We start from the raw sequence: 12347 nt of genomic DNA on the forward strand, positions 1-12347 counted from the left end.
CGTTGCCTGATAAAATGGCAGGAGCTTGCCTAACCATCTCCTAACCAACTTGCTCTTAGACAATTCCATCTGCACAGAAAAAAAATTTGTAAGAGACTTGTAAAACATATGCCAGAATTTTAAGTCTTCTTTCAAAGTGTCCCTACACAAGTAGGGTAAACAGAGGGGGAAAAAAATCCCCAACCCCTAATCCAGTTAACATTCTTCCTCCCTCAGACAGAAAAAGGTCTAATATCAATGAGCAGCAGCCCTCTCTGCATAGGGTATGCTGACTAGTACCAGGACTCTGGATGAGGAAGAATTCCAGACTGATTGTAGAATAGCTGTAACTTGAGGTTTTTTTATTTGCTTAACTGATGCAATGTTCGAAAACACACAAGCAAGAGGAACATGACACATTGCCTGTTCAAAACAATATCCCAGGGAACAGAATAGCAGCATTTTAAATAAAATGCAGGCCACAGTGACAAAGAAGGGGAGGAAGGGATTAGAAAGCCAGCAAAGTTCCAAGTTTTATAAAACCATGTCTATTTATTCAGTAGTATCCTAAAACTTACTGAAGAATTTTGCATGCTTGTTATACTAGGTCGTAAGAATACTAATGACTTAATTCAGAAGCGTAAACAACACCTTGTCAGTACTGCCCCTACCTGTGACTAATGACACCAGCATCTGCCAACAGTTCAAATATTCGTACTAGTTGTACTCGTAAAATATCTCGACGCCTGCGCCGCTTCATGTTCTATTCAACAAGAGGAAACAAAATTAGAATGAAGCATAGGAAAAACTAAGTGTAAAACCAGCATAGTGTATAAAAAGCATCATTACATCTGTACTACAACTGGCATCAATTATCAGGAGTGCCAATTTTTTAAGATGAGTTACGAAAACTGCCAGCAATTTTAATAAACCAGACAATGAACAAAATTTTTCCCTGTTGCAACTCCAAGATACACTAGGTTTGTTACTGCCCGTATTATGAAAATAATGGGTTTTATCAGTCTCCTCTCAAAAAGTGCAACATATAAAAACAACGAAGTACAAACGTCAATCTTCCTACATATTTTGGGGAAGGTGGTGCTGCCTCTCTACTCTGCTCTGATAGACCCCACCTGGAGTACTGCATCCAGTTCTGGGGCCCCCAACATAAGAATGACATGGACCTGTCAGAGTGGGTCCAGAGAAGGGCCACAAAAATGAGCAGAGGGATGGAACATCCCTCCTATAAGCAAAGGCTGAGAGAGTTGGGGTTGTTCAGCCTGGAGAAGAGAAAGCTCCAGGGAGACCCTTCAGTTCTTAAAAAGGGCTTATAAGAAAGATGGTTACAAACTTCTTAGCAGGGCTTGCTGCGATACGACAAGGGGTAATGGTTCTAAACTAAAAAAGCCAAGATTCAGACTGGATATAAGGAACGAATTTTTTACAGTGAGGGTGGTGAAATAATAGAATAGGTTGCCCAGAGGGGTGGTAGATGCCCCATCCCTGGAAACATTCACAGTCAGGCTGGAAGGGGCTCTGAGCAACCTGACCTGGCTGAAGATGTCCAGATGGCCTCTTTAAAGAGCCCTTCCAACCCAAACTATTCTATGATTTGCACGCAAGACTGACAAAAAAGATACAGCCTGGTAAGATTTTGAAACAGAGATGATATTCCTTCCCATCATCTGTATTTAGTTACAGATTTGTTACTAGTAAGAGTATGACAGTTACCATAAAAGATATGAAGTAACCATCTCTGAATTTGTATCTGCAGAGATTATTTTTTCTATGAATACCTACTGAGGCTTCTGAACCTTGCTGTAAAACATGTTCTTGATCAGAACATTTTTAGTTAGAGCAGTCAGTAGGTAGGCTTAACAGCCTTTTTCATTAAAAAAAAACCAAAAAACCATGCAACAAAATTGGTAGACAGTAGAGCTCAGTTCTCTCTTAGGTACTACTAATTGTAGGCATGTTACTGATAATATAACGAAAGTAACAACTGCCTATGTTTAGATAAAAGGAATTAAAGGTGTATGGAAAAGGTTACAGTAATTTTTTCATCATTTGAAACAAAGCCTCTTTAATACAGGAATAACAAAGAGCTCAAAACAAACACAAAGCTCTTTAATGTAAACACCTCACAATAATTTAAAAAGGTAACATGTCACATTTTTATCTGGTATACTGACAGTTTTTAGGTGCAGAAACTAAAGAACATAACTAAAGTTTCTTTACTACCATTTGTGAGAAGATAGTTCAAACTGTGTACTAAACATAGTGGAAAATATCTAATTACCTCTGGCCTTCTTTCAAGTGCTTCCTTAATTATAGGATGTAATTCTTCTATTAGTTCCCTGAATTAAAATAAAAGAATTAAAAGGATAAAAACAATGATTAAATCAACATTTCAGTGAAAGATGTTTTACAGCAACACAGCAACTAGCATTACAATGTAAGTTAAAACAACCTCAGTTCTCCCTTCTTTACCTGTAGCATTCTGAATAAATGAGCATTTAAGAGAGATGTTTCCTAGAAAGATTATTTTCTTAATTTAAAGACAGACTACCAAATGGATTTCTCAATAACTACCGCTAAATTTGCATTCACCAAGTATTAAGGCATATTTCTATCACAGGTGATTTTAATTTATCTTAATATTCAGACTTAACAGGGCCTTATGGTATAAATGATACTATTAGAAAACCAAAAAAAACCCAACACGCTGGCATAGCTGGTCTCTGTGAAAACTGAACAACATGCTTTGACATTGTGGTTACATTCCCTGTTTGTTCTGAAGCTCCACAATCTTTATTACTACTCAAGCGCCTTCTACCAAACTAAGACTGTCTTATTGTTACAGACTTGCTAATAGTTAGAATTTATTAACTTTATTTGATTTTATAAAATAATTTTAATAGAAATACAGAGGAATAAGAAATATATTTTAATGAAACTAGTAGTTGCACAACAAAAGCTGCTATGAAATCCTCTGTACAGCCCTGTACCAAGGCCAAAAGAATTGGTAAGTGAGAGCAACTGAATGAAACAACTCGTAGTTGCCTGCCAAGAAATCGTGAACTTTAATAATTGATATGAAGAAATTGCATGGAATAGGGACAATAAGTTAAGTGTAAATATATTTACTCAAAGAATGTAGGTATAGTAATTAGGTCATGTAACCATATAGTTTGAAAGAAATAATTAATGAAATAACTAATGAAAGAAGGGATCTGTTTCTCTAACTTTCTCTAACAAGGGGCCTGTTTATAAGTTATCTAGAGGGAGCGACTAAAAGAAACAAGAAGAAACAGATGGTCGACAAAGACATAAATTAGCTCAGACCGGTAAGAACACTGCAAACTTGCAAGACCATCCCGTTCCCCGCAAAGGGTGAGAAGTACACCATGAGGAAGACCTACGGCCTTCCTCCCAAAGACCCCTGCCCACAATTCTTGGAGGAATTTGCGCAAGCGCGAAGGACTGATAAGCTAATTAACATACAAAGCGAGAGTATGTTAATTATTTTCAGGAAATACTATGTTTATGCATGAATACTTAATGAATACATATGAATAAGTTCTATATAAGGTGTATGATTTTGAAGCCTGGTGTGCATTGATCGTGAGGAGACTCACTCACGCACCCGGCCGTCAACAAAGAAGTGTCTGCTTATCTACATCGCATTGGTGTTGATAAGTTCTTCATTCCGAGATTTCGGTAACAGTTTTGGCGACCCAGATGGGACCTCGCTGAAGGAGACCAGAGGAGTCGGGGACCTGATCGGTTCCAGCCTGCACCAAGGATTTCTCGGGGATACCCATCGATCCCCGATCCGTAAGGCTCTTCGCGACGTTCCCTGGATTTTGGTAAGACACTTCTTCATTGTAAATTGTAGTAAGTGGGTTAGAGTCCCACTATAATAAGTGCACTAGAGTAAGTGGGTTAGAGTCCCACAATAGTGGGTTAGAGTCCCTCTATAGTGAGTGGGTTGGAGTCCCACCAGTGGGTTCAAGTCCCACTGAGTAAGTCTGCCTGTCAGTCGTGGTGAAAGCTGTGCAGGGTTGGACTAAAGGATCCTTGTGGAAGTGGTCAGCTTCCAATGGAGAGCAAGAGAAACCTAGACAATTTCACGTGATCAGTAAGAGAAAACAAAAAAGAATATTCTAGCAAGTTTAAGTGGACTGCACATACATATAATCTATAATGAAAAAAATTCCCACATACCAAGTGGGAGCAAACAGTGCTTAAAAAAACAAAACCAAAACAACAAATCAGCACACAGCTGCAACAGTGAAGGATGGGCTACAGTTAGCATCTGGTGGGAGTACACACTTTGGAAAGAAGAAAAAAGCTGGTCATCAGAAACAAAACACAGAATTCAGAAAACTGATGAGAATCATACTTTTTTTTTTTTTCCTAAAGTTCGCTGAATTAATTGTTTCAAATTTAGAAAACAAGGATTTCTGGTGAAACCCTTTCTGAAAGCATCTTCTAGACTTCTAGAGCAGTTATAATTTCAACTGTTCAGTAGATCTTCAGGGTCACGGGATAAAGTCTTGCTTTACTCCTGGTAGGAGAGTAAAGTCAGACAGAGTACAAAATTAGAAGATCATCACAGGATTAAAACCGAATACTGTCACTGAGGACTTGGCATTACAGTTTCAAATACACCTTTGGCTCCTCATCTGCTATTATTATGGGACACAAGTGACTGGAGACAAGAAGCAAATCTTTAACACCAAGGGTATTAGTGATCCCTGGTTTCTTCTGCAGAAGCAGAGTCCATTGCTATAGCATGGTACAACTTCATAACTCTATTAAGAGGCTGGTGCTGTCAGAGAACATCTGATGCTGAGCACCGGTCTTCTCAGGAAGTTTTTGTCCCCTCAGATGTTCTCCCTCTTCATCCATCTTCCATAAAGAAAAAGTTGTCAGTTGAAGACAGTGGCATGGAGATGCATTTTAAAACTCATGGCTTCCTGGCACAGAGCTGCCCTTTCACCTCAGTGGATTTGTAATACACACTGACAGTACAGTACATTAGGATCTGAAGAAAAGCAAATTTCAGTTGGGGTAGGAATGCCACGATGGCTAGATAGACCATTTTGAATTCGACATTTATATTAAGACTTGTCACAATAGAGTAACCAAAAATCTTGGATTATGAGCTGAATCCAATTATGTTGAACACGATGTATGAAACTGACAGAACAAGTGGCTTGGCAGAGATTTAATTCTGCTACAGTAGAACACAGTTACCAGTGCCCTAACTAATCCACATGGACTTGTCATAGTACAACCTATGAGAAAGGTATATTAGTTATGAAGTTACAGGAAGTTTACTCAGAAAAAAAAAATGAAAAGGGGGAGAGGGATGTGCCACACATTTTCGAAGCTTCAGAACTAGTCAGAAAACAGTTGTAACTGATATTTTTTTTCAGCCTGATCCAAAAATCTCTCTTTAGAATACAGTTATCCTGAAATTTCTACACATAAAGAACTCAGAAACATATGTTTACTGGCAATACCATTAAGGAGGGTTTAATAACTCTTATACAAACATTATTATAATTAAAATTTCAGACATTAATAGCCCACAGGGCCTGTTCTTTCACATAAGGGCAACCTTTAATATCAATAAAAGGCAGCCCTTTACTGTTTCAACTAACTTTTCCTTTGTGCAGACATGACCACATAAAATTATTTCAACCTCCAACAATCCTTTTCACACCACTAATGCTGGAAAGACAATGGTAATCAGTTTTCAGAGCTTTTTACAAAGTTCTTGCAAGAAAAAAAAGCAAAACTTTTTTTCTGAGCTCTGATTCCCCGGCTTTGTAATCAATTAGCATAAAAACAGATGAAACAACAGTTACCTAAAAGCTCCTGGGTTGGTCCTGCCAAGTCCCAGCACAAGGGATTCTGTAATTTCCATGCTCTCAGAGCGCATCATTGGAACTATGTGCTTAAACAAGGAGGAAGGGGATGGAATGCCAATGATCTAAGAAGAAAACCAGAATAAAACACAATGAAGTAGTTACCAGACAATCAGGTGATGTGACATTAAAACATTTGCTATAATTTTACAGTCTTCTCACACGGATCAGTGACTTAAAATTATAAAAATGAAATATTTGGTATTTGACATGGAAAAAGACTTTCTGAAATAGTAGTTTAACTACTTTTCCATTCCATGTATAATTCCATGTCAGGTGACAACGAATGCCTCAACATGATAAACAGATGCTTTGCATCTTTAGTGTATCTGCCCTCCTTAGGAAGAGGAAACACTTCTGGTGTGCAATTCCTTAAGACTCCACTGCAGCTCTCAAACAGAACAAAGCTTTCAGTCTACAGTTCCTCAGATTTAGGGAAAGGATCCTGGCAACAAACAAGTGGAATAGGCTGCTCCTGCCAAAAATCTGCTGCATACTCCATGAGTTATCTTTACCTCATACTGTACCTTCTACAGGAAGCCAAAAAGGAGAAAAACAAAAAGAAGCAAACAATCAAAAAGAAAAAATCTGCAGGTGATATGAAGCAAGGCAGACAGAAAACTATCTGTCATTGGGAAAAATGTCACAAGATACATTATGCCTGAATATGTCACTGCTTCAGTTACTGACGTGAGAGGCTATTTGCTCAGAATTGCACAAGCCAACTGACAGCAAAAAAAACCCCAGTCAGTGGTAAACATTTCCTCATTACCACTGGATAAGACTGAGATTGGGTTAATGTTTTTATGACATGATTAGATTTTGCCTTAAAAAACATAAGCAGAAAAGCCTCTACAGCATGGATTGGGAGAAGCAAACTGAAACATTACCCTAAACACATGAAAGACAAATGTATACTAAAACGTGTTTTCAGACAAATTACACCAGTTTCTGAGAATTATGACAGTTACTATAAGCCTCAGGTGTCTCCACTTCCAATAACATATAGACTTATTTACAGAAAGCTTTAGAAGAACCTACTCTTGAATCAATGCTGTAACCGCTGTCGGGAGTAGACGCCAGCGTCTCAGGAGGGGAACATCTCACAGAGCCTGTGGAGGTGGAGGAGTTTGAAGAAGATGCTGCACTGCAGCAAAGAATCAGGTAGTTTCTCCACAGCCCAATATAGGAGTCACTGCTTGTAGTAGTATTCACTTTCTTTGCATTGATAGGGCTGCTATTAAAAAAAAAAACAAAACTCCATATAGTAAAAAAAAAAAAAAGCTCAGTATAGTAAATAAAGCTTACCAGATTTCACTTTGTTTTTCTACTGAATTTTTCAATTATGTACATGCCATTGCTTCCAAAATTATTAACATGGCGTAAACTGAATAAATTGTTCAGAATACAGCTGTACATCAATAACGTATGCTTTTATAGTCAAATTTGTTGAACTACAATATGACTGAAGGCATGAATTAATTAATCTTTACAGCAGGTAACATTTTTCCAGACAGAACTACTTTAATTTTTTGTTATAGAAAGCTGAATTAAACCTACAGAAAATATTAACAGGCCATATGCCACCTCACTGAAACATGATAACACTGCAATAATGATAAATCTTGAAAGAATACTCAATATAATATATTGTTATTTACTTCAGAAATTAACTTACTTTATATCCACTTGTGGAGACAGCAGTTGGAGTCTGGTATAAGCAAACGTCCAAGCATAGCTTACAGCTGTCGGGCAGTGTTTTGGGAGATTTTCCTGTTTCATAAAACTTGAGAGGCTTATGATCCATGGATCTTGACCTTGAGTCACATGTGCAAATATCCATATATGTGATGGACTGACTACATCAAACTGGTGGCTGATGGGGGAGGAATTCCAATCAGCCAGAGTCTGTAAATCTATTGAACTGGGACAGTACAGTAAAGTAGTCTGTGTGCATAAAAAAAGAGAACAAGGCAGTATTTTACATCTATGTATATTAAGTAGCAATGTCTTCAATGTTAAAAACCTAAGAAAGTATCAGTGTCAAAACTACATTTAGAATAGATAAAACACATTACTTAATTTATGGGGTTTTTTTACAGACATTCCTAGCATGGACAGTTATATAAAAATGCTGTTTGGGAAGGAACTGGATATTAGGAAACAATAAATTCTAGAAAAAGGCCCTTTCACTCATTAGGATTTAATAATTCCAAAAGATTCCAGACTCTAAAAGCCTTACTACTGAACTCCAACTTGTTTCTTAAACCTAAAATCAGAAGAGCTTTTCCTTGATACTTAAGAGTTAATGGTAAATATATAAATACAGAATTCTGTTGTTATGGATAGTTATTATAGTTTTCATCATGCATAAAGGACACAGTGACTTTATTAAGACACTGTATCACTGCAGAAAAAGGTGGTGGTCTTTGCTTCAAAGAAATGGTAATCTATGAGCAAGATGAGAAAACACAGTTGAGGATATATATGGTATATGGTGGTCATAACAAGACGCCACTGACCATAAAGTGCACAAAGTGTCAGCTTCACAACATTCCTCAAATTTTTTGAGTTTCTTGTTTTGTTTTGTTGGGTTTGTTAGTTTTTGGTTTTTTAAGGTGATAACTTGCTGATAAAGTTAGCACAAACATAGTGATGCTATCATTTAAAATATATACAATTTGCATGGGACAGTTTTGCAGAACACCTCATCTTGCATCCAAACGTTAAAACTCTCCTACCTGGTCAGCCCCAGTGAGATGTATGAAACTCTCCAGGATAGTAGCACTTAGTCTGTCCATTACATCTATAGCCAACTCATCATCACTCTACAAAAGACAAAAGGCAAAACATAAAAAGCTCAAAGAAAGTCAAGACAAGCAGTTTCATTAAGCAGCCACAAGAATGGGTCATCAACTCTTACCTTAGAAATTTCTAGAAGTGTGAACAAGGCCCTTATTTCTCTGAGAACACTGACAGCTAATCTCCTGGTGGCGGGCCTTGTGCTGCAAAGGATGACTAAAGCAAAGCCTTCCACCACATGAAATACACTGGAATAAAGGGTCCTCTCCAGAGGAAGGGTATGGGCAGCCCCATTGGATACACCACGCTGAGAAAAAGATCACAGAAGTCAAGCAAATTAAGAAAAAAATTAACACAACCAAGCTATAATAGTTCCATAATTGGCAATGGCAGAATTAATCATAAGGTATTTAGATCTTGTTTGGCTACTAGTAAAATTTTGCATTAGGAGAATTGCATGATGCCAGCTACTTTGTTTTTTTTAGTATCTCTCTGACTTCAGTCCAAACAAATATCACAAGAAAGTCTTTCTTGTTTCGTTTTCTCACAAGAACGATGCAGTGAGGGCAAAATTTAAAAATAAAGTAATACTGTTACATATAGTATTGTATAAAATTTAACTATTTGGACTCTTTCTGTTTGTTAGTAAAAAATGGTGCTTTTTTACTAGTTCTACTGTTTAACTGCTCCTACTTAATATACTTCCAGTTACACATGATGACTTTTGTTGTAAGCAAAAATGTGGCCTTGAATTAGTGTTTAGGTAATACTTAATAATATTGAAGTAACTTTATTGACAAAAACGCTGATTTAAAATAATAGATCTAAAAATCTTCAAGCACTGTAAGAAAGTAAGCTGAATTTCTTATTATTTAGCAAAACCGATAAAGCCTACTAATAAAATTCTACGTAGATTCAAACCATGTTTTAAAATCAAAGGACCTTATTTAGAAATACCTGAGAATCTTGGTTTTTATTGTGCATTTGGGCTGCTTGTTTCCACTGATTTATGAGCTGCACTAACATTTTTACTGCATTGTCAAGAAGCGTTGGGTGGATGTCAGTCACTTCACGCACAATAAAATATACAAATCCTGAAAGAACATCTTCCCGCCAGTCTGGAAAATCAAGCATTAATGCTTGGAGAGTATTGAAAGCCAAGGCACGAAGTTCTTCATCCATATGAATTGTCAGCCTGTTCAGAAAAAAATACCGATATCATCACCCTAGATTGGCATACACTTAACCAGCCTTTATAAATTAAAGTTTAGTGTTAAATCTTCATTCTTTACTGCACAATGTAGAATACTTCCACACATGCATTTTCTGCGTGGAATACGTCTGGAACCAGCTACTAACAGAAGGCACTACTACTATAGCAAAATAATTCAAGACTTCACAAAACTTAGTACAGACAAATAATTTCCAAGTGTGACAATCAAGTCGCACATATAGCACATCTTTGCACGCATCTGAGCAACCGCCTTAGAGCTGAGGCACAGTGTGATGTACAGGTTATTTTCTTCAGATAAAAATGAAAAGAACAGATTATTTCTGCAGATAAAGCAGCTTTACTCTGGATAGGAGAAAAAACTCGCAAAAAAACCCCTTTGCATATATGCTTAAAAATACGTCTCAGCTATAGTAGAAGAAACTTATCCGGTACTGTATTATTACTTAATACTTCATGTCTTTTACGTGATTTTTGACACTGAAGAAAAAGTGTTAGAAACATCTTATTCTCCCACACCACTACCGTTTTTATATATGTAACTGAACACATTATATGCAAATGAATTTATAATTTAAAAGCTAAAAGCTATCCTGTATTTCCACGCTAAGACCATTCCTGTATTAAAAATTAAAAAGGAAGGTTTATCACTCTAGTAATATATAAAGACCGCCTGCATGTACCACAACTACATAGTCTCACTGAATGCTCAGTTTACCCACCTGCAAACACCTGGCTGTCCAGTTGTCTCAACTACTTATCAGTACTGATAAGGCACATTCAAGTTAAATTGAGATAAGAGATGGAAGAATATGGGTAGTGTTGAATAAAAAAAATGGAAAAAGGAAGCAGGATTAGTAGAGAACAAGGAAAAAATTTTGCCATTAAGTGCCTGTCTCCAATTTTGGTAATGTCAAATAAGAATGCCTTTATGATAATTTACAGTAGTAGCAATAGGAAGGAAAAAGAAGAAAATATAAAAGCTGAAAAAAGTATGATAGTAGTAACAAAAAGGTAAGACAAGTTCAAAAAACAAAGCAACAGAAATTCCTACTTTTCAAAAAATTATCTATAAAAATAAGTGCAAGACCTTCAGAATAGGTTTACCTCCCGCTACTCTGGCCAGTAACACTTGACCAACTGCAAAAAGCAGGCAGGAATAGGAAGAATGGATTTTATGTGCAGCAGACTCACACTATATAGTGCACTGATGAACTCTTATACACACAGCATTTAAAAAGAAACACCACTAAGAGCAGAATTTAATTTCCTTTACCTTGCAAGCAATTCAATGAGGTCAGTCTTGCTCATGCCATCTGGAATCAGTCTTGGGATAGCAGCAATACAGGTTCTGAACAAATCTATCTTAGGTTTTCTCTCACCCCTACAAAACCAGTTTATAACCAACAAAACAACAGGAAAATCTACTTCAGTACATGGCAAATATTTTCAATTTCATGTCAAAACTAAGGAGCTAACAAAACCTGTTATAATTAATTAATTAAATTAGCATTCATTTAATAGTCAAGAAAAAGGTCAACAATTTTAATGCATTAATGATGGTATCTGCAACATTCTAGCATAAAAATAATGACATATAACTGTGACAGTGACAATGCTGTAATTCAGTACATACGTAATCATGTCTTCAGGTTCTTTATTGGACATCTGCACACTAGTCATGCACATGGGCCTTCCAACTTCTTTGTCCAAATGCCTAAGAATGCTATCTAGTGCTTTTCTGACTTGAGGGTAGTATATGGACATTCCTGAAAAGCCAAAGAGTTCCGATCACCTCTTTCATTTATTCTCATTTCATTTTCACATTTTTAATAAAACGTTTGCCACTTACTCAGCTTCGAACTAATTTCTTCTTGTACAAAAGTTGATATGAAATACACACTTTAAACGTCAAAAGAAATAGATGTTAAATGAGTAGTAGTAGGCATTATATGGAAGTAGAACTTTCTTTCAGAAAGATCATAAAGAAGCAACCATTAGTTGCTTTTCTGTTTTCTCAACTCTGAGCATTTTAGTTCTAGTTTAAATTTTACACACTGAAACAGTCCTTTAGAGATGACTACCTCATCCACAGAAGATCAATACAGCACAGGGATCAAAACTGTCTTACTCCAGCTGTGGGACATTTGGGACATTCTAGAATGACATCAAGGGAACTAAAATTGCCATGCTATTTATGACACTAATTGCACTCAGGCTTCTTTGTGCTAATCTGGCAGTGCGAAACAATTAAAAAAAGCCATGGATTTGGTCTCAGACACCAGAAGGTCAATATTGTCTAGCAGCCCTCTCTAAAGAATCAAAGCAATTCTGTTAAAATATACTATGATTAGATTCTTGTTAACAATTAAAATAAATACAGAAATAAAGTTTTT

General features: G+C 36.6%; 1 protein-coding gene across 13 annotated transcripts in view; it reads right to left on the reverse strand.

Annotated features, from left to right (window-relative positions):
* The window catches only part of FRYL (FRY like transcription coactivator), a 172307-nt gene that overhangs the window by 59796 nt on the left and 100164 nt on the right, over positions 1–12347 (reverse strand). For all 13 annotated transcript variants that reach the window (XM_040595315.1, XM_040595281.1, XM_040595273.1 and 10 more), the window contains 10 exons: positions 11588–11720; positions 11228–11335; positions 9678–9915; positions 8842–9027; positions 8660–8746; positions 7597–7865; positions 6960–7155; positions 5859–5983; positions 2279–2336; positions 651–742 (listed from right to left, as the gene is read on the reverse strand). In XM_040595315.1, the coding sequence (XP_040451249.1) occupies positions 651–742; positions 2279–2336; positions 5859–5983; positions 6960–7155; positions 7597–7865; positions 8660–8746; positions 8842–9027; positions 9678–9915; positions 11228–11335; positions 11588–11720 (1492 nt within the window). The remainder of the gene's footprint in view (positions 1–650; positions 743–2278; positions 2337–5858; positions 5984–6959; positions 7156–7596; positions 7866–8659; positions 8747–8841; positions 9028–9677; positions 9916–11227; positions 11336–11587; positions 11721–12347) is intronic.

The sequence above is a fragment of the Falco naumanni genome, chromosome 1, assembly GCF_017639655.2.
Source record: "Falco naumanni isolate bFalNau1 chromosome 1, bFalNau1.pat, whole genome shotgun sequence".
Classification (NCBI taxonomy): domain Eukaryota; kingdom Metazoa; phylum Chordata; class Aves; order Falconiformes; family Falconidae; genus Falco; species Falco naumanni.